This window comes from Aspergillus stella-maris, assembly GCF_047715825.1.
Source record: "Aspergillus stella-maris strain CBS 113639 unplaced genomic scaffold BDV14scaffold_5, whole genome shotgun sequence".
NCBI lineage: Eukaryota > Fungi > Ascomycota > Eurotiomycetes > Eurotiales > Aspergillaceae > Aspergillus > Aspergillus stella-maris.
The window spans coordinates 183647-210009 of NW_027396799.1; the positions used below are offsets into that span (position 1 = coordinate 183647).

At 51.7% G+C, this 26363-nt stretch overlaps 8 protein-coding genes across 8 annotated transcripts; 5 read left to right on the forward strand and 3 right to left on the reverse strand.

The window, feature by feature from the left end:
• Nucleotides 1–292: 292 nt before the first annotated feature.
• BDV14DRAFT_165499 (PRKCSH domain-containing protein) lies at nucleotides 293–2860 on the forward strand. Its single transcript, XM_073767342.1, has 2 exons — nucleotides 293–817; nucleotides 881–2860. Exons 1-2 carry the CDS (start codon nucleotides 704–706, stop codon nucleotides 2321–2323), a joined length of 1557 nt encoding a protein of 518 aa, XP_073632237.1. The 5' UTR covers nucleotides 293–703; the 3' UTR covers nucleotides 2324–2860.
• BDV14DRAFT_101842 (cytoskeletal protein-binding protein SLA1) lies at nucleotides 2694–7307 on the forward strand. Its single transcript, XM_073765505.1, has 5 exons — nucleotides 2694–3261; nucleotides 3436–4716; nucleotides 4767–4809; nucleotides 4860–6566; nucleotides 6619–7307. Exons 1-5 carry the CDS (start codon nucleotides 3064–3066, stop codon nucleotides 6642–6644), a joined length of 3255 nt encoding a protein of 1084 aa, XP_073632238.1. The 5' UTR covers nucleotides 2694–3063; the 3' UTR covers nucleotides 6645–7307.
• Nucleotides 7308–7320: 13 nt separating this feature from the next.
• On the reverse strand, nucleotides 7321–9170 carry BDV14DRAFT_101859 (uncharacterized protein). Its single transcript, XM_073765506.1, has 3 exons — nucleotides 8544–9170; nucleotides 8384–8484; nucleotides 7321–8331 (listed from the first exon to the last, which is right to left on the reverse strand). Exons 1-3 carry the CDS (start codon nucleotides 9103–9105, stop codon nucleotides 7471–7473), a joined length of 1524 nt encoding a protein of 507 aa, XP_073632239.1. The 5' UTR covers nucleotides 9106–9170; the 3' UTR covers nucleotides 7321–7470.
• A 68-nt stretch (nucleotides 9171–9238) lies between these two features.
• Nucleotides 9239–12460, forward strand: BDV14DRAFT_210461 (uncharacterized protein; the record flags this gene model as incomplete). Its single annotated transcript, XM_073775897.1, has 2 exons — nucleotides 9239–10824; nucleotides 10876–12460. The coding sequence occupies exons 1-2, from the start codon at nucleotides 9452–9454 to the stop codon at nucleotides 12458–12460; spliced, it is 2958 nt and encodes a 985-aa protein (XP_073632240.1). The 5' UTR covers nucleotides 9239–9451.
• A 2229-nt stretch (nucleotides 12461–14689) lies between these two features.
• Nucleotides 14690–16466, reverse strand: BDV14DRAFT_101875 (Alpha/Beta hydrolase protein). Its single transcript, XM_073765507.1, has 5 exons — nucleotides 16104–16466; nucleotides 15939–16044; nucleotides 15616–15889; nucleotides 15222–15563; nucleotides 14690–15104 (listed from the first exon to the last, which is right to left on the reverse strand). The coding sequence occupies exons 1-5, from the start codon at nucleotides 16288–16290 to the stop codon at nucleotides 14850–14852; spliced, it is 1164 nt and encodes a 387-aa protein (XP_073632241.1). The 5' UTR covers nucleotides 16291–16466; the 3' UTR covers nucleotides 14690–14849.
• A 95-nt stretch (nucleotides 16467–16561) lies between these two features.
• On the forward strand, nucleotides 16562–18274 carry BDV14DRAFT_165537 (uncharacterized protein). The gene is made up of 6 exons (XM_073767343.1): nucleotides 16562–16839; nucleotides 16900–17281; nucleotides 17333–17494; nucleotides 17550–17702; nucleotides 17756–17878; nucleotides 17950–18274. Exons 1-6 carry the CDS (start codon nucleotides 16776–16778, stop codon nucleotides 18179–18181), a joined length of 1116 nt encoding a protein of 371 aa, XP_073632242.1. The 5' UTR covers nucleotides 16562–16775; the 3' UTR covers nucleotides 18182–18274.
• Nucleotides 18275–18389: 115 nt separating this feature from the next.
• Nucleotides 18390–22379, reverse strand: BDV14DRAFT_210463 (coma-domain-containing protein; the record flags this gene model as incomplete). Its single annotated transcript, XM_073775898.1, has 7 exons — nucleotides 18390–18511; nucleotides 18557–18699; nucleotides 18922–20778; nucleotides 21234–21808; nucleotides 21875–21992; nucleotides 22042–22079; nucleotides 22134–22379. 7 exons carry the CDS (start codon nucleotides 22377–22379, stop codon nucleotides 18390–18392), a joined length of 3099 nt encoding a protein of 1032 aa, XP_073632243.1.
• Nucleotides 22380–23835: 1456 nt separating this feature from the next.
• On the forward strand, nucleotides 23836–25658 carry BDV14DRAFT_210464 (phosphatase PAP2 family protein; the record flags this gene model as incomplete). The annotated part of the gene is made up of 3 exons (XM_073775899.1): nucleotides 23836–24602; nucleotides 24659–25193; nucleotides 25249–25658. Exons 1-3 carry the CDS (start codon nucleotides 24213–24215, stop codon nucleotides 25656–25658), a joined length of 1335 nt encoding a protein of 444 aa, XP_073632244.1. The 5' UTR covers nucleotides 23836–24212.
• Nucleotides 25659–26363: the final 705 nt, after the last annotated feature.

Here is a 26363-nt window from a genome sequence, read left to right on the forward strand (position 1 = left end):
TTCAAGATGGGGGAGTTAGTCACTTCTTATAATTTTCTAATAAGCATGCTCGACTAGTCCTCCCCGCTCTGGACAGTTCCAGAGATCTTGGGCCCAGATCTCCGTCCATGGTTGGAGGGTTCTCCATTGCTAAATGCTGAGCGACCATTGAATAAGCTGGATTCTGGGTGTCTCTAGTCTATGACAAAGATTCTTGTCAGCGCCAAGAATTTACTACTCTGTACTGGCCCACTCGCGCTTGGGGGATTTACAAGCATGAATCAGGTTCTTGTAAGAGAGGTACATTTATTCTTGGGTATTGCTGCAAGTTTCGATCGGTTGTTCAAAAGGGTTATAAGCTTAGCATTGCTTGATTCTTGCTAAGAAGCAGTCTGTGAGATACAGCATGGCGAATGCATAAAAGACATTGTACTCTGGACTATGCGTGGAGCTAACCCGATAAGGAAACCCAGATAGTGGCATGACACGTGCTGATAAGATCATCTTCACAGCTGTCATCAACATTCGAGGAGGCCTCATGGTTGGCTGCACCCTTTCGTCTCATTAGCTAGTTTTCATTCATTACTTCTTGTGATACCCACTTGCTCTTGCTTTCAATGCATTTTGTCCCTTAAGTCGAGTACCGCAACCGGATTGATAAGCCAGCTACATCTCCCGGAATACGTGCTCCGGTCCCGGACACATAGGACCAGAAACCCCCCAAATGCGACGACAATCGAGGATAGCAGCGTCGCTGCTTGTGCTAGCATGCGTGAGCTCAGGTGCACTGGCGAATCGGAAGTTCAATATCCACGATGACATTTTAGCATACCCCCAGGTGAATATGCTTGATACTTTGTCGAGCTTCCTTGAGTGCTAATCTCACGCTTTTATGTTGTAGTACCGGCTTCAATTTCCTGACGATTATGTCCTTGAAGATCAAGCGCGAGCAGCTCTAGAGCAAGGATTACATAGCCACGACACGACGGCCGACAAGCGGGATACGGAGGGTCAGGCCCCATTGAAGGAGGAAGCCGGCGATTCAATACGCGGCGAGTCTGGCGAAGACGAAGTGGAGTTCTCATATGAAGAACTAGTTCTAGGCGATCGAGAGTATCTTTGCCAGATTCCTTTGGTCAACGATGGTGACGCCAATGCGACAAAGGAGGAAGTGAACCCAGACGAAGAGAAAAAGGAGCTGGCGCGGGCGACAGACCGAGGCCTGGAGCTGCTGCGAGAGATGGAAGGGAAATGTCTATATTACGTTTCGGGATGGTGGTCGTATTCGTTCTGCTACATGAACCAGATCAAGCAGTTTCATGCGCTCCCCGCCGGAGGGGGGATCCCCAGTTACCCGCCAATGGAGGATCACACGACACTTTCCTTTATACTGGGTAAATTTCCTCATGAAGAGAATCAAGGGCAGGATGAAAGCGAGCACGAGACAAAGTCCGGGAAGACGACTACCGACTTAGCAGAATTGCAAACGAGAGGAGGCTCGCGCTATCTGGTTCAGCATCTCGACACCGGCGATGTGTGTGATCTCACTAGACAGAACCGAAAGATTGAGATTCAGTTCCACTGTAACCCTCAGTCAACAGACCGTATCGCCTGGATCAAAGAACTCTCCACCTGCTCATACTTGATGCTCATTTACACACCCCGCCTGTGTAATGACGTCGCTTTCCTTCCGCCACAACAAGAAGAAGTCCACACTATCGAGTGCCGTGAGATCCTCCACGAGGATGAGGTCTCCAGCTGGAAATCGATGCATGAATACTTCGCCTCTCAACAACTAGTCGAAGCGGCCGCAACACCAGAGTTTCCGATTATCGGAGGAATTGAAGTCGGTGCCCAGCGCTTGGTTGGCTCTGAGGGTAGAGTGATTGAAAAAGGTCGGGTGGCTTCTATCGGTGAGGAAAAGGTAGACGTTGTTGCGAAACGCGTGAATGGGGAAGTGAAGTTTATCTCAGGGGAGGAGTTGAAGAAATTCGATCTTGATCCTAAAAAGATTGAGGAACTCAAGAAGAAGTTGGAAGAGTACGCAAAGGGCCAGGACTGGACGCTGGAGATCGTCACAGGTAACGGGCAACGCCCGTTACTCCGTGGTGTGGTGGATGACATTGAAGACAAAGAGGGTAAGGAGGCGACAGGAGACAAGGAAGGACAGAAGAAGACCACACAGGGTATTGAAGGGAAGCCAGCTGGTCAGCAAGAGAAGGTACAAGAGAAAGCGCCAGACCGGGACCAGAAGGAAGCCCACGCGGCTGGGGAAGAAGAGGGACTACCACCTCTGGAGGGGGACACAGAAGGGAGCGAGGAGGTCTTTAAAGATGAACTGTAAACACTGTACATAGGTCATTTACACGAATTGACGATTTTTGTATCCCTGTTGACATAGCCATTGTCTGGGAGTGTAGACGTAGAGTAGACGCACCGTGCAGATCGTGGACTCGTGGAGCAGCTATTGACTTTGGTCTGGAGTACAGGAGAACGTGCTCCCTGCATTTGCCGACTGACTAGCAGTAGTCCAAGCTCCAATGCGCGGCGACTATGAAGTTTCGAATCAGAGCTGGTCCGTGTTGTCGTAACTTGTCAGTCGTAACCCCTCCGAATCTTCAGGCACGACTTGTACAGAGAGTATGCGCAGTATGACTTGATTTGCGCATTTCCCCCCCCAGCCCCAGCGATCGGCAGTTCCTCATCTTCTCTCAATTCCCGGCCATCTGGCAAGCTCAAATTCCTGTTCTCCTCGATTCTTCGCGGCCTCACTTAGAGACAGTACCCCGGATTTGTTCGAGCCTGATCGTGGTTGGGAGTTGCCAAGCCCAGCCCACTCTCTCTGCCTGCGTCGGACTCTCGCTCCGACTGATACAACGACGAACTCCCCGACCGTCTACTACCAACCCAGTCAACAACCGGCCTTTCCGCTCCTCCGCCGGGCTGTCTCAATTTTTAGGAGAATATCTACATTGACGTGATACTCCTTGACGCTGCAGTTGCAGCAGGATCGCTACCTTTCTGCGTATACCCGCTCTTCCGATCAGCACACGCGGCCTATCGCTCGGTTGCCCTGCGCCCACCATGGGTTTCATCGGTGTTTATTCCGCCATCTACGACTACCAGCCGCAAGCGCACGGTGAATTAGAGCTTCGGGAAGGCGATTTGCTATATATTCTCGAGAAAAGCGCCGAGGACGATTGGTGGAAGGCGAAAAAGAAGGCGGAACGGGATGATGAAGATGAGCCCGAGGGTTTAGTGCCAAACAACTACGTTGAAGAGGTAAGGAACCCCCTATCGGCTCAATGGAGGGTATTACTTGGGCAGATGGATATGCAATGGCAGAACTTGCCTTGCATGAAGGTTTCAGGAACCGCCCTACTGCTCAGGGGTTCGTGGGGATACGATGACGTTTCTGCTACAGAGTTGGAGTACTAACAGGTGCTTATGATTTAGGCCCAACCGATTCACACTGCGAAGGCACTTTACGACTACACACGCCAGACCGATGAGGAGGTGTCTTTCTCAGAAGATGTGAGCTTGATGGTCTACGACACCTCGGATCCTGACTGGACCTTGGTGGGAGTCCATGATGACTTTGGATTCGCACCGTCAAATTACATTGAGATTATTGGAGATGCTGCAACTCATGCAGCTCCCGGACAGACAGCTGTGTCTCCAGAACCTCCTTCGCCCGCTGCTGCCTCGCCCGAGCCAGTCGCCCCTAGCCTTCCGCAGCGCCCGCAGGTACCACCTACGGAAGAAGCCAGCCCGCCTGTTTCCCCGGTGCAACCCGTCCATAACCCCGCCGCTGAAGCAATCGCCAGTATCATTCACCAACAGCACGCAGCGTCCGAGTCGCCTAGAGATGTTCCCCCTCCCCCGCAACCGCCCGCTGGCGCCTACCGCGAGCCTTCTCCCCCACCACCCAGACTACCGCAAAGACCTCCGTCAGAGCAGCTGTCTTCCCCCATTCAATCACCTCAATCGCTGCCATCACCTCCACACCACCCTAGACATTCTTCAATACAGAATGAAGGTGGCCCGCGGGAATCGCCTCCCTACAACCGAGTTGGACGAACGGCTCCCCGCTCTCCTTCCGGATATCACATGTACAATATCAATGAGATGGTGGAGGTAATGGGCAAGAGGAAGAAGATGCCCACGACTTTGGGAATCAACATTGCTACAGGGACCATCTTCATCTCCCCGGAAGACGACGGTGACACACAAGAGTGGACAGCTGAGAAGCTTACCCACTACTCTATCGAAGGAAAGCACGTATTCATCGATCTTGTGCGCCCCAGCAAGAGTGTCGATTTCCACGCTGGTGCCAAGGACACCGCTCGTGAGATTGTCTCAGCACTAGGTGAAATTTCTGGGGCCATGCGCGCTGAAGGTCTGAGGGAAGTTATTGCTGCAAGTGCTGGCGGAAGTGGTGCACAGAAGAAGGGAAACATTCTTTACGACTTCATGGCGCAAGGTGATGACGAGGTGACGGTTGGTGTGGGTGATGAGGTGATAATTCTGGATGATTCCAAGTCCGAGGAATGGTGGATGGTTCACCGCATCAAGAACGGCAAGGAGGGTGTGGTTCCCAGCAGCTACGTGGAGATGAGCGGGTTTGTTAGCCCTCCGCCAGTTTCGGCCCCCGGCGAGCCCGGGATGTCGACTGTCGAACGGAATAGGCGTGAAGAAGTCCGTATAACCAAGGACGTCACACCACGAAGTCCAACGGTGAGCTATTTACTGCTTTGAGACGTGAAGGGGAGCTAATCGATCAATAGAACAAGGACATCAAGAGGGACAGCAGAAGTAGCACGCGAACCAGTAAGTACTGGGATTTCAGATTGCACTCAACGTGTCTAACGAGTATTTAGAACCCGACCCGGCCAAAGTCCGAATGTGGATTGACCGGTCCAAGGCATTTACGGTGGAAGCCCAGTTCATCGGCTTGCAGGACGGCAAAATCCATCTGCACAAGACGAACGGAATTAAGATTGCGGTGCCGATCCCGAAGATGTCTTATGATGATCTCAAATACGTCGAGAAGGTTACAGGTGTCTCCCTGGATGAAGAAAAGCCCTTGTCCGATATTCAACGGTCAAATGCTGAAAAGGCGAATAAAGCAAAGGCCGGCGCTGGATTCCAGCAGTCCGACTATGACTGGTTCGACTTCTTCCTTAAGGCAGGTGTTGGCGTTCATCAGTGTGAGCGATACGCTCAGAACTTCAACAAGGATTCAATGGATGAAGGAATTCTTCCTGATATCAGCCCCGAAACCCTCCGTACGCTGGGTCTCAAGGAAGGTGATATCTTACGAGTGATGCGCTACTTGGACAACATGTTCAACCGTACGGGTTCCAAATCGAAGCTGCGCAATGTCAGCTTTGGTGGAGAGGAGGTCATGGGCGACGGTGAGGAAGCTGGTGGCCTCTTCGCTGGTCCTGGTGGGACTTTGCGTAATAACACTCGTAAAGGTCGTCCAGCGCCAGCCGTTCAAACGAACGATGTTGTCGATCCCAAGGTGTTTGAACAAAAGGACGCCACTAAGCCTACAGAGACCCCTACTGTCGGCACTCCTCCACCTGCCACTACCGGTGAGAAGCCAGTGCAGAAGGGATTCGATGACGATGCTTGGGCAGTCAAGACCCCCAAGCAAGCTCCAGCAGCAGCGCCAGCAGCCACTCCTCAACCCCCGGCGGCGGCGGCGGCGGCGGCGCCTGTTACACCCACTCAACCGCCCACCGCGGCCATGGCGGATCTGTCACTCCTACAAGCGCCCCTTCAACCGACCGCTGCGCAACCTGCACCTGCACCTGCTCAGTCACCTCCTGCTGCGCAGCCTGTCGTGGCTCAGCCAACAGCGGTCCCCGCGCCTCAGCAGCCCCAGCCGACAGGAGCGTCTCCCAACTTCTTTACTCAAATAGCACAAATTGGGCAGCACCAGAGACAACGCCCACAGCCGCCTCAGACCATGGGTCAGAACTCGCTTATTCCCCCGCCACCTCAAAGGCCGCTCTCTGCGCCCCAAAACATGCCTCAACAACAGCCTTTTGGTGTGCCTCAGCTGCAGCCACAGCTGACGGGCCTGCCTCAGCAGGGACCTCAAATGGCTGGTCCGGGACAGCAGGGCTTCCAGCAACCCTTCCAACCCCAACAGACAGGGTTCATGGGTCAGAATCAGTTCCAGAATGGACTTATGCCACAACCTACAGGCTTCCAGCCGCAGTCGCAGTTCGGTATTCAGCAGCAGCAGCAGCAGCAGACTGGTTTCCAGGGTCTCGCACCGCACCCGACCGGTTTCGGAGGCTTCCAACCCCAGCCCCAACAACCAATGGCAACTGGTATCAACTCCATGCTTCCTCCCGCATTGCAGCCTCAGCCCACCGGTATGAACGGCTCGGGCTCGATGGGCTATTCTCCATCCCCGCCGCCAATTCCACCTATTCCCCAGCAGCCCACCATCACGCCATTGCAGGCACAGAAGACTGGACCAGCTCCTCCCATCCGGTTCGGTGTCAAGCCTGATGCTAAGAAGCTTGCCCCACAGCCAACAGGAATGAAGGCCAACCTCTCCCAGGCCAGTAAGTTGGTCTTCTCTTTGTTTGAGTGTTACCGGTTTACTAACTTGCGCAGCACCTGCCAATCCGTTCGGCTTCTAAACGAAGGAGACGTGTACATATGATTTCCAACATCGCAGCATATGACCTTTTCATTATACACCTTTTTTGCTCATTCTGCTGGCGGGATTGCAGGCATATCCAGTCCCGATTCTCTTTCCTCACATAAGCACGAAGCTACATGCAGCGATCTAGGCATGTCCCGTCCACCATCTATCTATCCACGCAGCAAAGCCTCGAGTATCTTGTTGCGTGGCGCACCTTGAGCGAACTAGACTTCGATATCCTTTCCTTTCTGTCTTTTCTCTTTTCCTTCCATTTTCTGCTTCTCCTTTCGCTTTTGTTTTCCTACCTTGTCAGTTCCCCTGGACGGAATTGAACAGAACAATATACGTAATTTTGGAAGATCACGTTTCTGCTAACGCTCTCCATATCTCCTTTGTCTTGTCTCGAGTGCTTTGATTTTGTACTTGGTTCGGTGAAGCTTTAAACCACTGCACTGCACTGCCCTGCCTTGGCTAGTCTTGTCAATCATCCATGTTTTCCCTTTCTCTCCCACGTTGTGTGCTTCTTATACTATGCTTTTTTCTTGCCTACTGTTCTGCTCTGCCCTCCAGGCTGGTGTTTGTGCCTACTACCTATTCACAACTTAGTATTAGTTTATCTTACTAATTGTCTAATGTTGAGTTGTAGCATTAAGACGTGAAGCACAATCTCCATAAAATGACTGTATACTTATGAGTATTCTAATAGAAGCACGAATAGAAAGAAGGCCATCAATGGAAAGAGAAAGTGCACTAAGGCGGGCCGTTTCTTCGCTCTCCAGTCCCAGCTCTCTCCTCTTCTTCACCTTCAACTCTCCACAACATCAACCGCGAACAGGCAAAAGAGCATCTCCCTTCCGCCTCGCAATCTCAACAGCTCGATGATAGGCAACAGACTCCTGAACGCTCTTCGCAATATCCCCCGTCTCCTTCTCTCTCTCTCTCGTATTGCCACTCCTCTTCCTCCCGGCCTCAACAGCATCCAACAACGCCTCACAATCCCAACAGAGACACTTTGAATACTCCACCCCAAATCTCACACGAAACAGGGCGGCTGTCTTCTCAAAGCCCGGATCAAGCGTGTTCTTACCCAGCTTATCATCATGATCAATCAGTCGTCCAGCAATTTGCGTCATGGCCGCATTATACAGTTCATGCGAGCACTGGTGTGTGTGCCAAACAAGGTCAACATCGAGCGTGGGCACAAGCATTTGCCCGGGGTACAGCTTGAACAACTTTAAAAATTTCGAGTATCGGTCAACTGCCCGTGTGAGGGTCCCTTCTAGAGCGGGGCTGCGGATCCAGAGATGAGCTTCCATTTTCTCGACGAAGGAGGCTTGTCGTTGAATGGCGGCAACAAGTTTCGAGACTGTTCCAGCCGTCTTACCGTCCACGGCCATGCTACAGTTGCGGAGGAATTCGGTCTCAGCGGGGGCTAAGTCGGAACTGTCGTCTTGTAATATGTGGTTGATGGCCTTTGCATTGACCTTGGGAGTTGTCATTGAGTTTGTTGTGTTAATGTGCAGGTGCTCTTTGAGGACTGCCTTGAGTGTGCTACCGTGGGAGGAGCTTGTAAGGTATGAGAACAGATCTGGGTCCAGAGCTGTCTTCTTTTGGAATGCTGTGTTGGATGGTGTTGAAAGTTTGTATCGCCAGCTAGAGCTTTGTCGGTCGATCGCTTCGTGCTGCTAACGAGTCAGTATAGCCCTATAGGTGACTTGAACATTGGGCGCATACAATCCGTGCCCATGGAAATGGGAGGCTCGGCAGTCTCTTGAATGCGATGGTCTGCATCAAGCTGGGGTTCAAAAGCAGTGTATGCCAAACCATCAACACATCTGTCAACATCCATCAGCCCATGGATCAAGCTCCAACAAGAATCACTGCACAGGCCTACCAATGGGGGGAAGCGTGATAGCAGCGTCGAGACTTGTTGACGGTTCCTCGAGCTCCAGCTTTTCGATAACCCAAGCCCATTTCAAGAACCGCGTCACAGCAAGCGTCAGATAAATGGGCCACTTCGCTAGCCTTCTTGTTTGAAAAGTTGAGTCTTTGATGTTGACCGGATAGGTGGTCCATCGCCGGCCCTGGTATTTTCTTCGATAGACTTTCTGAGGAACTGGGACGATACTCAGAGCAGCATCAAGACTAGTCGAGTTCAACACCTTTCGCCGTATTTGGTAGAATGCCGCCAAAAGTTCGAGGTGAATAGCACATTCAGCTATATTTGGAAGCCTGATAGGGTCCCCATTGTTACTGGACGGTAATAGATCGAAGAGTCGTGGATTTGGTATTTGCGGATTCTGCTTTCGCTCTCTTGCCTTGTCGAAGGCCCCAGGTGTAGTATGTGGGTTTGCGAAGGACCAGTTCCTCGTGTTGCCTCTCTGCTTAGTTAGAGACTGCTTGCTGCAATTATGCAGCTTATGCTGGCTTGCTGTGATCAGTTTGATTTCTGTCATCTCGACGTTGTTCGATGTTGAACAACACTTTCGTCATAAGTACCGCAATGATCAGACCACGCGGAGATTCGACTGTTAAACTAACTTGAATCTCTAGCACCTCTCGGCAGAAACAACTTCATCTGACAGTGGCTGGCCGGGCAGATGGGGAAGGGCGCTCAGCCTCGCGCCAGTGCCCGCGCCCGACGCAGACCAAGAAGCCCTAAAGTTCGAATACGAGCTGTCAGCCTCATTCTTCACCCGAGGCAGAAATCCGACTTCTTCAGCCTCTCATGACAAAGCATATATTTATCTCTGTCATTATGCGATCTATGGATTCAATGCCTCAGACGATCAAAGCTAGAAAATGAAGTTCGCACGCTCGCTGTCGCGCCTCGTGGGGCAGACCAAATCGTCCGCATCATGCATTAGTGACGCTCAAGTGCATCCCTGGACACTTATCGGCGAAGGCTCTGAACATTTACACGCGAACATAGAGAGACTTTACTGGGAGGGTGTGGAACGGGAGCTCGAACGGATTCTTTTGGCGCTGAAAGAATGGCAGTCACACCCATTAGCCGAAACCGACTTGCCTGACGAAGTGGACGACTTTGTCCACGGCTTTGATACATTCATCGACCAGGTCCACGAAGATAGTCGTTACTTCGCAGAACAGGTTGCACTCCTGAGAGAGGAGGCAGAAGAGCGGCAAAAAAGAAAGTTTACTACCGGTACTGCTGCTGCTATTCGAAATGCAGAGGAAGATTACCTAGCTACTCTCGAGAAGAGGACATATGAGCTCTTACTGCGACAGAAGAGCTCCCAACTCAAAGCAGAGATCAGGTCAGAGTTAGAAGAGCACTTAGAAGAACTTGTCTCTGAGCCTCGCACACATCGCCGGACAAGGATGATGCTTCAAGCGCTCGGCCTACTGGACATGGAGAAGTTGGTTGAGCATCGTCCGCCCTTGGATAAATTGTCATTTTGGAAGAGGCCAGCATTCCCTCAACTGCGACTTGGCACATATTCCAAGGCAGGTATGCCACTGTTTGCTCCTCTCCAATGCTCATCCTGTGGGGAGGTCATTCGGAGCAGCATGTACCGCAGAGAGTTCGACGCTTCCGAAATCAGGGGCAATCAAAGGTCTGTTTCTATCTGCGAAGAGTGCTATCGAAAAGCACATTTTGGAAGCACCGAGTATAGGAAATTGTACAAACACTGCATCCTTGACGATGTCATCACTCCGCCGGTCAGCCGCAAAATATGCATGTGTGAAGATGTACCCCATTACTCTTCCGATGGCACGCCACTCAGTCTATTCCCAGTCAAAGAGTCGGATTCACATCTGGAAAATAATTCCCCAGGATGTGTTGAGTGTGGGCTTTTCAAGTTCCAGGAAACCATTGCAGAGGCGAAGTACCATGGTATGCGGACAATCACAACCAAGAAACCTCGAAAAGACAAAAATTCAAATGAATGGGACACGGTTACTCGAGAGCATGTCGTTGAACTTCAAACGACCAATGACAAATCTACTAGCCGCCCTAAGATTGTGACCGAGAAGAGTCAGCAACCTGCAACCAAGGACGCCACCACAGGGACCACAGTCGCAGTTGAAGAGGCCGAGGCGGATGAGGACATCCCATTCTTTCTCCGACAATACACAGAGCAATACCCGTTTGGGAATGTGCATATGGCACTCCGACTGGGCCCAATTGTGGTCGAAAATGGTGTAGCCAAGTGAGTTATTACTATAATATATCTAATGTCTTCATCTGACAAAGAGAGCAGCTCAAAAGGGGGTGCCCTCATTTCATTACGGGATGGCCCTGTTTTTACCTCTGCCACTTCTATCAGTTCAAGCAAGAGATGCCTCGCTTTAAGTGAGACGAGGCAGCTATGGTGGCAAGAGAGACCAAATAACCTCAAGCGCTTCAAGGCGGTGATGAAGCAAGTCGTCGGCACACCATTTACCGGAGTACTGGACCCAGAATTAGAGAGAAAGATTATCAATGCCTTGGTCAATGCTAGCAAGGAGCCTTTTGACGACCCAGGGCTCCGCAGACAAGACCGAGCGCAGTGGCTCGAGCGCGTTCTGGAACCTATACTGACTGGCCTCAAAGAACTCCTCGCACCGCGATTATCAATCTATCTCGACAGCATCGTCTTTCGTCTCCTCGATTCCAACGTCACTCTCCGCTGGTCCCCAACAGCCAACAACTGCCAGAATTTCTGCGACAATCTGATCGACTATGATATCTTCTCGCCCCTCGCCGGTGGCCCTCTCCTAGACATTCAAGGCGCTACCGAAAACACCCCCCTCTATCTCCTGAGCTTCGTCACCAGACCAACAGGCTATACAAAGCCCCGTGTAAAGTCCAAATTTGACGTACCACGAGGCCTAACGGAGGAATATCTTTTGCGTTTCCATTTTGGCCGGCATGACGAAGCGGATCTCATTGACTCGCTGCAGGAGTACTGGTACGATTGGGGGTCCTTCGGGAAAAATCTCTATCACTACCAGGACTTGTTCCCGTGGGACTGCACCGAGGCCTTCGGACGTTATCCTGTTACTTGTGGGCAATGCAATGTGTCGAAACATATCTGGGCTTTTCCATTTGATTCTTGGAACGTCATCTCGCTACATCTGGGAAGAACGGAGGCAGAGTATCCGATCCATAGCCATAGCCCAAACTCTGATCAAATAAAACCGGACAACCGCCTTCTCCTTTTAACAGCACACTCGAAACTCACTCTCGTCGCTGCAGCCCTGGTCGCCAATGACTCTTTCCGCGCCGCTACATCCTGGCTACACACCCATCCCAATCCCTCAATGGACCGTGTCAAGCTCGGTGGCATTCATCGCGCCCAGCCCTTCAGCCACGCATACGACCACAGCGGACGCTACAAGCACTTCTTCTCAGCATCATGGGTTCATAAACCCTTACCTGAGAGGATAGCAGAGTACGAGCTCCTGCGCGATGGGCGCGTCAAACTTCCTGACGTGGGCTTCGCAGAAGCTCTATACGGTGGACGCCACGTAGAGGACATTGTCAGGGAGTATGAAAGGAGCGGTCCAGACTCGGGGATGGGTCAGGGCGCGATTGGGGTTGAGATTGTCACAGTCGCTGATAGCGGGTGGGGACATGACCTTGCAACCGCTGATGCAGAAGGAAGCACAGGTGCAGGCTCTGAGTCTGGAGGTGCTGCAAATTGTGGGACGGGGTGTGGGAGTTCGTCTGCTTGTAGTGGTGGTGGTTGTGGTGGTGGTAGTAGTAGTGGGGGTGGTGGAGGGGGAGGATGCGGTGGAGGCGGCGGTGGAGGAGGTGGAGGTGGTTGTGGGGGTGGGGGTGGAGGGTGTGGGGGAGGAGGATGAACGGCTGAGCATGTATAGAGTCCTCTGTTTGTATTTTTCTCTTGTATCTAATAGTAAAGGGAGCAAGCATATGTCAAAGTCTTTGTTAGTCCTAAATGAGCCAGATATGAACCAGGTCAACCACGCCCTAAGAGAGCTCAAATCAACAATAGCATATCCAAGTAATCTCATATATCACAAAATTCCCATAGTAAACAAAGTTATCACCCAAACATAAACATAGACGACCCCGTACCAAAATCAAACCTCCACCTTCCTTCCCCACCCCGGATGCTCCGAACTACAACACTCCCTCCCACAAGCCTTACAAACCCACCAAACAGCCCCCCTTCTCTTCAACGCAACAGAACAAACATCACAAGACATAGGCTGCTGCACCAATCTCCGATAAACCTCTCTGTCCCGTTCCGCCCTGATCTCCGTGACCTGTTCAAGGGGTTTCCGCGCGCACTCTCGGCAGACAGGAACGAGCTTGAAAAGAGAGTTCCAGTTGCGGTCTTGCGTTTCCACGGGGTTTCGGCCGTCTTGCGTGCATGTGCATTTTCTGTCCCACCGGTTCTGGGGGACTTTGGCGAGGGCGCAGGGGGAGCAGCGCGCGCGGCAGAGTTGCATGTGGTATGTTACTGTTGTGGGACGGCGGGACTGGGATGCTTTGCAGTCCTATGTAGGGATGTTGGTTAGCTTCTTATAATGGACGAATGGGTGGGGATTAGGGCTGAGGAGCAGGGAGATAAAAGTGAGCTCTGTAAAGCGCAAGCTACTTACATTGCATACTTGAATGCCGCATCCCCAGCACTGGAGCTTCTCGTTCGCGGAGCAGGTTAGGACGCGGAGGTATCGGGGTTCTGGTTCTGGGTTTATATGGCCTTTTTTGTCTGTCTCCGTCTTGGATTTGGCTTGGTTTGAACTTGGATAGAGCGCTTTGTATACGGCTCTCGATACAAGACTCAAGTTGACAAGATCCAGATGATGGAGCTGTTCCGCGATCATAGGAATGACGGCGCCAGTTTCAAGTACATCAACAAGCAGTGTCTTGCCGTCCTTCTTCCCCAGAGCCACGGCCTTGGTTTTAACGCGCCGTGGAATACTCTTCAGCTGCGTGTTGACTTTTTTACTGACTTTTGCAGCAGACTTTTGTTGGCCATTGGTCCACTTACTCAACCATCTCCTGGCAAAGTAAACCCGTTTCTGTATTGGTTGTGGGAGGAGTCGTACGATGCAAGTACCTAGACACTTCAAAATCGCTGCGAGAACCACAATCGGGATGGTTAATGGGAGGGTAAGGAACACAACAAGTTTGTCCCAATTGAAGCAGGATTGGCGGTTGCGTGAACTGGTGGTCTGAGCTCTAAACCTTGGCCGACTTGTGAAATGGTACCAGGCTGCTAGTCCGAACCCTAGGTTTGCGAGGGTTGCGATGCTGTATAATATTCTAGGCGTTGTCAGATTTGTTCAACTTCGATAAGTCGTTTTTGCAGATCGAACCCGAAATTCATAGCTCGGGAATAGGAGGGCTTACATGGATGCAACGCCAGCGTAGTACTTCAACAAGAAGTGTTTACACCTCGATTCAGGGTACCCTGTATCATCGGGGTCAATACCCTGCAGCATTTGAAGAAATGCCAGACCGCGGTCAGTGACTATCGTTCCCGGCACTGGTGGAAGTCGCTCGCACTGCCCGTTCGTCTTGCCGTAGTACCCTCCCTGAATGGCTGACGCGCCAATGATAGACGCTGTTATTCCTGCGTCGACTATACCGACAAAGAAAAGCAGTTCCCCTGGACACAGTATTGTTGGAATCCACATGACAAAGTTCCAGGCGAACGCAAAGACTCCCTGTAGTCGTAGTCAGAATGTTGTTCTTCGTTTGTCGGCGGGGGTACCTGCCACGCCACCCCCCATTTTCTCCGCAATAAGAGCCACACTCCCTATCGGGGGCTGCAGTAAGATATCTGCATGTTTCTGGAAGAACTTCAGGTCCTGTATCCCATTGATTCCGTAGATGAACAGGGGAATGTGGGCGAGAAATCGGACGACGCCGGAGACGATTCCACCGGGTGAAGACCCCATTAAGTCTCTGTCAGTGGTTCAGGACTGTATCTCATTATGTTCTGGATATATGAAGAAGGTAAGAGCCTCAAAAGCCATATAAGTGAATTATAGTGAGGCGACTGCCCGGCCAAGAGGAAGTCAGTCAATTCCGCCCAGTGAGGCTGAGCTATGCGGGCGTGCGCCGATACGAGCCTTAGCGCCAACGAGGCGCTGCACTTTGCAGACACGAGGTGCAGTGCCGGGGTGCAGAGAGACTGAAGAGATTCTCTAAGCTAGGTGAGCACATGTCGGATTTACCTCGTTGTTTGTATTTGGGATATTCTGGCCATAGTTTATGCTAATTCTTGATTGTTATGTTGGACTTTCTCTCCACAAGCGATTGCACTCTCTGCGCATAACATGCCCTTCGATGGACCGAAATTCGACAGAAAAGCAGTTGCTCGAAGTCATTTCTTTGAACTTCAACCGTATATAGCCGTAATGTAGGAAGAGTCTCATCTGGTCTCATCAAGCACACGATGCGAAGGCCGATGTGAGAGTAGCACGACGCAGGGATGGGCCACTTCGGCTGCTTTCCCCACGATTTGAATTCCTGCTTCAAAGTATCCTGTTCAGAGACCGCTGTATGCTCCACTAGGCCCTGAGCTTCGTACATGGAGCGAACTAGATTGACCAGGCACTCCTTGTAGGGTCCATCGGCGCGACTCACCATGTCAAACTCGTTGATTATGTTTAGGCAAAGATGCCTGTTATCAATGGGAGGAGCGATTGTAACGACTGGTGGCGCGCCAAATGTGACACAAGAAAGCCGGGTAGGCTGAATTATGCTGTTCATGGAACTGACGTATCGGAGAAAGAGCAGTGATGCTACAGCCCCGCCAGCAGAATGCCCCGTGAGCAGTATGTGACTCTTCTCTCCAGTCTCTTCGACATATTTGTTGATTTCTCGAGATACTATGGGATCAAGGGCGTCGGCGCCCTTCAGGAAACCGGCATGAGCTTTGAATGGGACTTCTGGTCTGTATTGCGGAGAGTCCAACCGAGCGAGATTCTAACAAAGTCAGATATCAAGTCCTCGCTAGTACGGAAGAATTCTGGCCTACGATAAAATGGTCAGCATTCGCAGGTCTGTAGTTGGCATTCACAACATGATCCACAATACTGGCACTCCCTCGGATTGCGATTACAAAGACCGATCCATGTTCGCTTGTGACACGAGTGAAGGTGGAGGCTTTAACAGTTCCTCCGATAGAGGGAACTGTGCAGGTTTGCCCTGTGCCTGCAGAGTCATTTGTGGAGACGTCAGTTGCAGGAGGGTTGTACACAGATTGCGAGCCCTGGAAGGCTGTTGATATAAGCTGCGCCTCCGCATCGGAACTAGATAATGGTTAACCTTGATCTCGATCGCGATGCTATCAAGACCCACCAGTCCCACTCTGGGTATAGCCGATGATTCAGCTGAGAGTTTTCGTACTTTGAGGCCTCTTGGTCGAGTCCGTCAAGGAAGAGGCTGATTTGAGCTCTAGGCTCTCCTGATTGAGTTGGTCAGCGGGCGGTATAGTGAGGGCGTTCAAGATGCAGGTATAGATACCGTCGAGGTCGATCTGGTCCAGCGCAGGCCCTAAAGCTTCCGACAACTCAGCGACTGCCTGCGATGCACCCTGCGAGTTATCTACCGATGTTGACACGGCAGGAAAAGTGGATGATGTGCGCAGGGCCGAAGCAGTGGGTTTCGGATGGTTCTTTGAAAAGCTTAGGATGCGGTTGAGCAGAGGCATTTTCGGTGGTTGATTCGATGGTAGAATGTAGATCTTGTCACTTTGAGTTCCTGGGCAGGCGGATTTGGAGGACAGCGCCTTTTGAGCGATGGCGCCCAATGAGGCTGTGCAGAGAAGAAGCCTGCATGATTAGTGTGGTGGTGTGGTGCAACAGAGAGAGAGAGAACGAGAGATTGCGAGTGCGTCCAACAGGAAGGCGCGGAGATCAAGTGACATTCCGAGGCATCACCTGCATTGCGCATGTCATTATCTGCAAATATACATGCATTCTGCTGTCATTCTCCATGACTCAGGAACTGACACTTGCTTCAATCGAAATGGTTTCTGACTTTAGCAGATGATTGGCGATCTCGGCGCCAATTGTCTGATGGGCGCCCACATTACTCATGAGGGCCAAGCGCTTGGCGGGCTCTGGACCCTTGATCCCTTAATATTGACCTCCAGCCTCAGGAGATCTCCGACCTCAATGTCGCCTGTCGCAAATCATGCAGCTGTTGTTCGCGACGCTGCTGCCGCGGCTGCTGTTGACATTCGCATGTCTGTCGCTAGGTTGGTTCTGAGCTCTGATTCTCCTCTTTCAATCCCTCCGGCCTCTGCTGACCCCTCCAGGGACCCTGGCGCAAAACTGCTCCCGTAGCGACTATACAGCGCGCAATCAATCAGACATCAATTTCATTGCTGAGACCTGTACAGAGATTTCCGGTGAGCTTGGTCTGGTTGACTGGTCCGGGCCTCTGAGACTTCCCAACATTACGCGTATCAGGAGTATCACAGTCTACTCTGGAGACCTTAGCTCCGTCGACTTTCCTGATTTGGAGTATCTGGGAAGCGATCTGCGTCTTACGAATCTCCCTTCGCTAAATAGAGTCTCGCTGCCTAACTTGGCGTCAATTGATGGTCTATATGTAGACCTCGTTGGTGATGCACCGGTGCTGCAGCTGCCAAAGCTGACCAACATCTCATCCCTTCACTTGAGAGGCAACTTTTCCGAGTATGTACCGTGCATGTCCATTATTAAATCCATCAACTAATGGCCGGACAGGCAATCGTTTGACTCGCTGCGCAATGTGGAGAAGGAACTCGATATCTGCAATGCTGTTAATTGCGGGTTCTATTCACATATGAACGCATTCACCTCAATGACGCTTTTCTTCCCAGCCCTCGAGCGCGTCGGCAGCCTCGTGGTAGGCGGAAATGTAACAAGGTATGCCCTCCTCTTAAGCCCATCAGGCGACCTCAGCTGATTCAAACAATTGCAGTCTCTCAACGCCGGAGGTAACTGCTCTCACATGCAATGACTGTGAGTGGTCGGCGCTGTACCTGAAAATATACGGCGCCTCGCCTATCGCAGTTGATTTCCCCAAGTTGAATACAATGGGCGGCAATATCTATATCAGGGGGGATATCGCAGAGTTAGTCGTCTTAGCGCTCAAAGAACCGATCTCGCTGACCTTCCCCGTTCCAGTCTGTCTTTCCCTGCTTTACGCAATTACACTCATGAATTTATCGCCATCCCTAACGAACCTTTAAATATTACTCTTCCGGTGGAGCGAGGAGAGAATTTCCTGTTCAGCGGGAATGTCACAGAGTAAGTTGTCCTACATCCAAGATTGTTATTACCGAGCTTGCTTTAACAACGAAATGCTAACGACCTACCAGCATAAACCTCCCTAACCTAAAAGACTTCACTCGAATACACATAGGCCCAGACATCGACATAGATTGCGACGCGCTTTGGGATGAACTCGATGAGATAAGCGGTCCGCTGAATGAGACCAATGTCGAGGAGTACTTCCAATGCGGAGACGCTGCATCTTACTTGGGAGGCATTCATCTTTGGTCTACGGTTGGCTTTGCATTCTTGGTTACAATGTCTGGGTTCTTCGCCTAGGTTTCTTCTTGGGGTTATAGAACGATTTTGGTTACGGTTTTTTGTTATAGACAGATTATACAGTACTTGTCATGAGACGATAGAAATGATATATACAATTTTTTGGACCCCCAATTGCCTTAACACGTCACTCCGCTGCAAATAACAACGCCAACACCAACCCTACCCAAAGCCAAAGCCAAGTCATATCATCATAACCCCAGCCGACCTAAGTCTCATCCCAAAGCCCAAAAACCGGTAAATCCTCCGCCATATAAAGCAATCCATTATCCGAAAGAAGCATATCAGAAAGCGGCGTGTGTCCGCCCGGTTCATCGGTTATACCTGTCCCTGCGCCCGCGGAACCGGGACCAGAACCAGTTTGCATGGGGTTACTTATTGGGTTTGTCCCACCCGGTGAGAATCCTATGGGGATTCCGGTTGTCGTGAGTGTGGATATTGCGGTGTCGTAGGGGTAGGATCCTGTTGAGTTTTGTCCGGTAGTGGTGGATGTGACGCCGCAGAGGGCGTCCCAGATGCTGTTGTCGTACGGCATTGATTGGGTTTGGTTTAGGTGGGGTGGTTGGTCGGGGGGTTGATGGGTTTGGGATTGAGCGTGGGTGTGGGATTGTGTTTGGGAGGTGGGCGTGCGGTTTCCTTGTATTTGTGTCTGTTTGCCTGGTGATACGGAGAGGGGTGAAGAAGGTAGTGGTGCAGCAGCAGTCATATCGCCTGCTCGTCGATCAGGCACTGGGTCGAACGGTGGTGATGCTCTAGCGTCACTCGCACCCCCAACCTGCCCGAAGAGCTGATCAACTTGCCGACTGCGTCTCTCCATCCACGATTTATTCCGACGCCCAACGTACTCAGCCACCGCGCCACGGAGGTACTTGACAATCTGCAAGAACCGGCAAGAGTGTGGATCATGAGGCACGAAGAGCGCAAGAAATTTCTCGGCCTTGCTGAGACCCTCCTCTAGCGGGAGGAGGTTATCATGGTCGGCGAAGAATGCTGCACCAAGAACAACAGCAGAGTTGAAGACGGAGTTGATGAGGAAGGGGAGTCGGCGGGGTAGAGACTCGTGTTTGGAGAGGCCGTCTATTATGTCGAGCCCGCGGAGGGCGGAATAGACGCAGGCGTCGGCGAAGAGGGAGAGGCGAGAGGTGCCGTTCCGAGTTTCGGTTGGTGCAATTGTAGAATCTTTTTTGTTTCGGACATATTGTGATACCCAGAATATCAAGAATGGGCGGGTTAACAGGATAATGGACCAGTAGTATGAGCCAAAGACGTGTGCGGCAGCCAGGCTCTCTTCTAGTGATTTGGACTCTAGTCGCTCTGTTTGCATTTGTAAGAAGGCAGGCAGGTTCTTAACCCATGCTCGGTGCTGGTTGGAGATGTTCTCTGCCACATGAATCGAAACGACCTGCCGCATGTACACCTCTGTGAGAACTCGCTCAAATATGCGACACAGGGCTACTACAGTCGTTGATAGCTGATCTTGGGTTGGATCCGATCCTCTTCGAAAGATTTCACTCTCTCTCGGGTCATGGTCGAAGTCTGATGTAGCTGGTGGACGCCCTAATGATGCAGCGAGGAATAAATCCATCATGCGCAGGCTCTTCCACACTCGCTCTCTAGCTCTTCGTTCCCGGGCAGTGAACAGCGAATTTGCGTCTTTCCGGTGAATACCCACCGCATATGCGGCGCGCAGTGCGATTCCGAGGTTCATGAAGGCGCCATTTCGACGGCAGGCACCGAGCATATACATTGAGATAACAACATATGACTGAATGGTGTATAGACTGGGAGTCTCAGTGAACGCAGAAAAGGCTAGCTGCCGGCCGCTGACAAAGTATTGCTCAGCCAGTGTCTGATTCGTATCTGATACCTGAGCGCCGATTGCGAGGACGAGATAGAAGATTGAGCTGACTGTATCCTCATCGCCTCTCGGATTCTCAATCCAATTGGCAAGCCGCGGATAGAACTCTTCGAGATCAAACAGGTCCAGCAGCGGATTGGTAGCCAAAACATACTGGCGAGCGAGCCTCTGCGCCTCTTCGTGACTCGGGGGATCGACCAACGGCCCGCTCTGTGTCGTCGAATTGCTCTGAAAAGCCTCCAGCATAGAATGTCGCGATGTATCCTCCGTGAATTCACACCGTCCAATAGACAACGACACGACCCGCCGAACGCTCTGCAAGAACGACAAGCTGGCCGAGTCCCCAATGTACATGAACTTTCCCTGCCCGTCCCTCAACAGTCGCGCAACCTTGGGCACAGGCGCCGCTCCATCCTTATCATCTCCAACCCCAGCCTGTTGTTCGCGATTGTCGCTGGTATCCTCGAGCGAATTGAGCAGGTGATCCATGGCCGTTCGTCGCTGCGGCGTGGGCACCAGATGTTCGCTAAGTAGCATAGTTTCCTTCGAATCATTGTTCGGACGGAGCAATTTCGCCGGTTTGTCTGAGAAATGGCATTCCGCCTCTTTGCGCCGCTGGATGCATATCGTGCATGGTTGCTCTCCGTTGCACTTTTGTTTCCGCCGCTTGCAGCTGTCGCATGCGCGTCTGCATCGGAGGCGAGCCCCCGGCGTCGTGCTCGCGCGAGGCATTTCGCGCCTGAGGTTTTATAAATTATCAAAAGGCGCTGGGTCAAGAACCACTGCGTCTTCGCGAATGGGTATGCGGACGGCGGTCAATGCGGGGAGCCGGTGCGGGAGGTCGGGGATAGGCCGAGTCGGCGGTTGCGGTGGGACAATAGAGCATTTCGCGCGGGGAATCCGATTGTACTATCGTAGAGAATACATTGGGAAAGGTTTGGTCAGCACAGTGAATCCCGAGTTGAGTTCAAGTGGTTGAAGGCGAGCGGTTTCCCCAGACTGCAAAGGCTTGGCGAAGTTGCCCGTGAGTCCGAGGCTGCAGTGATCGACATTGACACCTAAGGCACCGCTGTGTTCTGTCACTCACAGGCGACTCGTGGTTTACCTCCAAAACTTGCATATACAAAGCGAATTTCATTCAAGCATGCTAATCTCAAGCGCTAAAGGGTAATATCATTTCGTGAAACTCATTACTCAGGACGGAACGACACAATGCGTCCGAATGTATCCGCCGTTCCCCAGATGCCATGACGCAGACCAGAAAGCTGCACAATCTGGCTATGGTCCACAAACAGGTTGACATCGATACCAAACTCCCTCATATACCAGGTATAAACCTGCGGGTCCGCAGCCTCAAACATCACTCTCTCGTGCGGCAACTCCTTCATGATCTTCGACACAACGTCCGTCCTCCAGCTCTTGACATTCTCCGTGATACCCTCGGACTCAATCATGAGGCGCTCAACGCCCGCATTCAAGAATTTATGGCCGAGGTTGACCAGCTTGCCGGGGTCAGAGGTACCCAATGACTCGAGACCAGCCGCTGATGTATCTCCGCCTGCTCCGAACTGAATTCCGAGTTCCGGTTTCGCCTTCAGGCCGTACGAATGGACCTTGTCAACGAGGCGGAGCCAGTCGTCTTCCGGAATTGAGAGGAATCCCGAGGAGAGCTCGATTACGTCGAAGCCGAGGTCTTTGCATTTTGTGAGGTACTTGTCGAAGACGGCGTTCGGGTCTGGGTGCGTGAGAAGGTGCTCGGCCCACCCGCCCTACAGAGTATAAGACGAGAGTTAGTAAGCGATTCATATGGCGCTGACGTTCTAGGCTAAACCAACCGTTGAGACATAGACGTTGTGCTCGTGTGCCAGGTCAATCAACTCCTTCAGCGGCTTCTCCGGGAAGAGCGAGAAGGAACCTCCGGCGAACTTGAGTCCGTCGACATGCGCGCCCATCCTATATCACATCAGCTTAGCTTATTCGAAACGCCCAAGGACCAGCTTACGTCTCAAGAACATCAGCAAGGTACCGCTTGCCCATCACCTGCGATCAACATTAGCTTCCTCTCTCCCGTTTATGTGCATTGGCAGCACCTACCGTATAGTATGGACCGCGAATCTCAGTCACACCCGTGGTTCTCGGCTTCTTCGGACGAGGGTTGTGTCGCGCGAACCCGAATCCCTTGGCCTTGTCATGGAGTAGAGGGGTTGCCGTATTTGCGGAGGCAACGGGAGCTGTCGTTGACAAGCTCTTGGAGAGTACTGATGGCGTTGCGGCCTTCTGGAAAGCTGCACCAAGCGCCTTCTGCGACGCGAGGGCCGTTCGGGCCGTGGGAGTGAACATTATGATAGATATATGATTTATGAGGTTATGGTAGGAGAAGGCGGTTACTATAATCAATTGAATGTCTAAATTGAGGAAATTGGATCATGGGGTTATTATGATTGTGCCTGGTAGAGGTAAGGGGAAATGGTTCGTATATGAAGCTTAGCATTGCTTCCCATCTACGAGCTCTGTCATCATATGTACATCATACAGCCCCTGATAAGGTAAGTATTTTCGCGTGTGTGAGAGTCAGGAGAGGAGCTGGGAGGGCTATCCGATGTCCGTTATAAGAAGTGAGGCTATGAAGTCAATATGCGGCATGATATGCTAGTGATGTCATAGTCCTGATCTGATAAACGGTGTGTCTATAGCGCGGTTGCTGGTAGAGGAGTGCTGAAAGGAGGTGTAGCCCAGCTTGCAGAGACTAGAGATAACCTTGAGTTTGTCAAGCTTTAAACCACGATGGAGCATGTTGGACCTGATCTGGTTTTAACTGGGAGCCGGATTACCAAGACCCAGGTTATGCGGTTCATAAGAATAGTGCAGGCGATCTCCGGCATTCGGAACCTCGGAGGTTGAGAATCCGGAGGGCCTTATCGTTCCATCTTCCGGCGCCGAATACGCTAGTATTAATGGTGTGTAAGGCTGGTGTATACATTCCAGCCCATCTGATGGTGAGCTTCGTGCTCGAAATGCCTCAGATGCAGAATCTGGGTGGCCTATGAGGGATAGATTGATCCCTCCGAAAGTGTAGCCCTCGGTGAATTAACAGAGTGCCGAATCAGTAGTCAGTACTTGTACTTGCCGATTAACGCAGGTTTTTATTGGACTTCCAGCTCAGTGCGCATTTTGATTCCACTTTGGAAGGCCTGCAAAACAGCTGAATAGCTACCCTAGCAGCCCATCATTCAGGCACTGGCTGACTGCAGTTCAAGACTCCTTCTTGACGAAGTGATTGGAGTGACGGGTGGTACGCCAAGGGAATGGCCATCCAGGATTGTGCAGAACAAAGCAAAGGGCGGTAATGGGCGTACAAGACCAGCCCTATCGACGGGACTAGTAAAGCTAAAGATTAACGACGGCTCCAGCTGATCTGCCAACTCCACATCGCGCACGACCTCCTGCCGTAATTGGCGCTACGTGGATCTGGCGGACTTTCTATATCACTTGCTGGTATTATTACCGCGAGCAATCACCGGTCACTCGGATGCCAGAGCGTGCGACAGCCAGAGAACTCTGCACTGCGCACGGAGTCGGCTGCATGGGAGCTCAAGGCGGCCGTGTTGTCGAGCGTCGATCTCCAATAGAGGACCGAGGTCTCGCACACAAACCTGCCTTACATAGCGAACCTAGCTAATGACAGCTCTGTGCTGGTCCCGGCTGAGCCGGCTTCGTGTTTCGCAGCCCAATTTGCAACAATGCTTTGTTTACGACACAGGCGCCTTGAAAGGCTGACCCCGCTCAGAACGCCATCTGACCATGGATGAGTTTGTTGTCAAGCGGGCTGACTGGTGAGGCTGGTGACTGACTACATATACTCGCGTGCCCACTAAAAGAGAAGGTGCCAGCAGCCCTCCCGAGGTATCCCTACTCACTGCCACATCTCTCTCTCTCTCTCTCGGCTCTCTTTGGTGTGATTCATTCGGTTACATCTCTCGTCTACAGGCTGGGGGTCCAGCGGTGGCTTGTTTTGTTCCCAGGGTGGTGTTGCTTTGGTCCATCCGTTCCTGACCCTTTCCCTGTCGTCACGGCTTTCTTTCCCGGTCGTCTCACATCGCGCATCGCCTCTCATTGACTTTGCTTGACGCCTCCTACCAGGGTTGCTGTCGCCAGCCAAGGCCAAACAGCAATATGGGGGTCGGAGCTTTTCTGGAACCTTTGGTGGTTATTGTCCTTCTTTTTGGTGGTACTTGGATTAATCGCGCTGCCGGCTCGTTCCCTCCCTCACCTCGTGCTCGTCGCAGGTCCCCCGACCGCTATCGTGGAGCTTCACCAGATTCTCTAGAGTCGGGTCTATCCTCGCCGACAGCCAAGGATGGACTTCTCAAGGACCGGTCTCTCTCGCCGTCAAGTTCTCACTTCGGATTCGAGACATGGCGCAAGCGACGAGTAGGGCTCTTCTGGTGGACCCGGGAGGTTACCTCTCCAAACACTGCTGTCTTTCAAGACCGTCTTCTCAGCCGCCTACTACGGAAACTACCTTTCTTAGCAGAATGTTGGTATTGGGCACTGGTCTACTGGGTACGGTGCTCTCTTTGGTTTCTCCTCATGAAAAGTGACTGATCCAGCGCGCACAGACATACCAACTAGGACGAGCGTTCACGGCCGTAACCCTACAAGAAGGAACCGTTGACGTGGCAAGGAAGCACGCGCTCAAGCTTATTGAGATTGAACAGGCTCTTGGGATGTTTTGGGAAGTCCCGATTCAGCAATTCTTCCTCCGGCACCCTCTGCTTATGAGATGGACCAACTGGATCTACTCCTTTATCCATATTCCTGGGACAATCGCATTTCTAGTTTGGCTATATTACTATACTATTACCAGGAATCGGTTCGACGAGCTCCAAGCCGGGAAGCCTCGGGGAATGAAGAGTGGTTCACCAGCTGGACCGCTTCTCTACCAAGCTCGTCGCCGGACATTGGCCGTGTGCAATCTGCTCGCCTTTGTTGTCTTTACCCTATGGCCGTGCATGCCGCCTCGCTTGCTGAGCGATGAGAACGTACTGGGACCCGAAGCCAAGTTGGCGCGCAGCTATGGCTTCGTCGATACTGTGCATGGTGCCAAAGGTGCTGGCAGTGTTTGGACCGAGAACAGATTCTGCAATCAATATGGTGAGTATATTCCCTATCCCTTCTGGCTTGATTCTTATCCGAAATACTTAAATAGCTGCCATGCCGTCCCTACACTTTGGTTATTCGCTCATGATCGGGCTCACCATCATGACCATTCCACTACCTGCTCACCATCGCCTCTCGACTCGCATCCGTATCGGCTCTTTTGAGATCCAAATACCGTCACGGTACCGCCTAGCTTGTCTTTTCCTTGGCTTTGCATATCCGTTCATTATCCTTGCCGCCATCGTTGCGACTGCGAACCACTTTATTCTCGACGCTGTCGCTGGCGCACTGGTGTGCACTCTCGGTTGGAGATTCAACGGGATCTTATTGAACTTGGTGCCTGTGGAGGACTACTTTCTTTGGGTGGTTCGGATACACAAGCCAGAGCCAGCAGAAATGGCAACGCCGGATAATGGAGGGTGGCTGGAAGACGATTCCGAATGCGCTTCGATTGCCTAAGGCTATGGGAAGGGCCCTCGGAGACGTCACATACCATTCTCTGCTCTTCAATGATACCCGCCTTGTCATTCCCATTGCTGTCATTTTTTCAACTTGGGTAATGGTTCATCAACGGATACATATCCTTAGGGCTATTCTTCTGCCCCATCCTTACAGGGGAATTTGTATGATTACACGGCGCATGAGAGTATCTAATATAATTAACGTCAGACACGATGATCTTGTTGTTCGGCTTGTAGTCCTATATTTGTCAGGGCTACTTATAACGTTCTGGCCCGGCGTGATAGTTAGTCATGGTTATAATATTCATACTTGTAGTGAAGCTTGTAATACTGAATTGGAGGACTGAGACAACGGTCCTGTTGTAAAAGGACTATAACGTGCTTGTTGGATGTTCCAATAAGCTGCTATTATGGTGAATGACGGTGGTTAAGACCAGTCCAGTGTCCGCAGCAAGCCGCTTACATTCGCATTCCCCGACCAGATTAGCAGTCCCAAAACCACTTCCGTCATCCCTCCCGCCAACAGCATCGTTCGCATGCGAGATTCTTAAGGTTAACGAGGAGTTTTTAACGTGTCTGCTTCTCGGGTGATTCTCCAAGATAGTCGCAATAACTGGCAATTGCGGGGTTCAACAACTTCTCCGCCGCCACTCGACAGTCTGCGCAAGTCCTTACAACACCGGCTTGACTGTGGCAAGTGGTT

Coding starts and splice junctions, on each gene's coding strand:
- BDV14DRAFT_165499 (XM_073767342.1), top strand. CDS start 704: ATGCGACGACAATCGAGGATAGCAGCGTCGCTGCTTGTGCTAGCATGC. Junction 818..880: donor ACATTTTAGCATACCCCCAG/GTGAATATGCTT, acceptor TTTATGTTGTAG/TACCGGCTTCAATTTCCTGA.
- BDV14DRAFT_101842 (XM_073765505.1), top strand. CDS start 3,064: ATGGGTTTCATCGGTGTTTATTCCGCCATCTACGACTACCAGCCGCAA. Junction 4,717..4,766: donor TCACACCACGAAGTCCAACG/GTGAGCTATTTA, acceptor ATCGATCAATAG/AACAAGGACATCAAGAGGGA. Junction 6,567..6,618: donor GGCCAACCTCTCCCAGGCCA/GTAAGTTGGTCT, acceptor TAACTTGCGCAG/CACCTGCCAATCCGTTCGGC.
- BDV14DRAFT_101859 (XM_073765506.1), bottom strand. CDS start 9,105: ATGACAGAAATCAAACTGATCACAGCAAGCCAGCATAAGCTGCATAAT. Junction 8,485..8,543: donor TATCACGCTTCCCCCCATTG/GTAGGCCTGTGC, acceptor GGATGTTGACAG/ATGTGTTGATGGTTTGGCAT. Junction 8,332..8,383: donor CATTTCCATGGGCACGGATT/GTATGCGCCCAA, acceptor ACTCGTTAGCAG/CACGAAGCGATCGACCGACA.
- BDV14DRAFT_101875 (XM_073765507.1), bottom strand. CDS start 16,290: ATGCCTCTGCTCAACCGCATCCTAAGCTTTTCAAAGAACCATCCGAAA. Junction 16,045..16,103: donor GGACCAGATCGACCTCGACG/GTATCTATACCT, acceptor CAACTCAATCAG/GAGAGCCTAGAGCTCAAATC. Junction 15,564..15,615: donor CGAATGCTGACCATTTTATC/GTAGGCCAGAAT, acceptor TGACTTTGTTAG/AATCTCGCTCGGTTGGACTC.
- BDV14DRAFT_165537 (XM_073767343.1), top strand. CDS start 16,776: ATGCAGCTGTTGTTCGCGACGCTGCTGCCGCGGCTGCTGTTGACATTC. Junction 17,495..17,549: donor GTAGGCGGAAATGTAACAAG/GTATGCCCTCCT, acceptor AAACAATTGCAG/TCTCTCAACGCCGGAGGTAA. Junction 17,879..17,949: donor TTCAGCGGGAATGTCACAGA/GTAAGTTGTCCT, acceptor ACGACCTACCAG/CATAAACCTCCCTAACCTAA.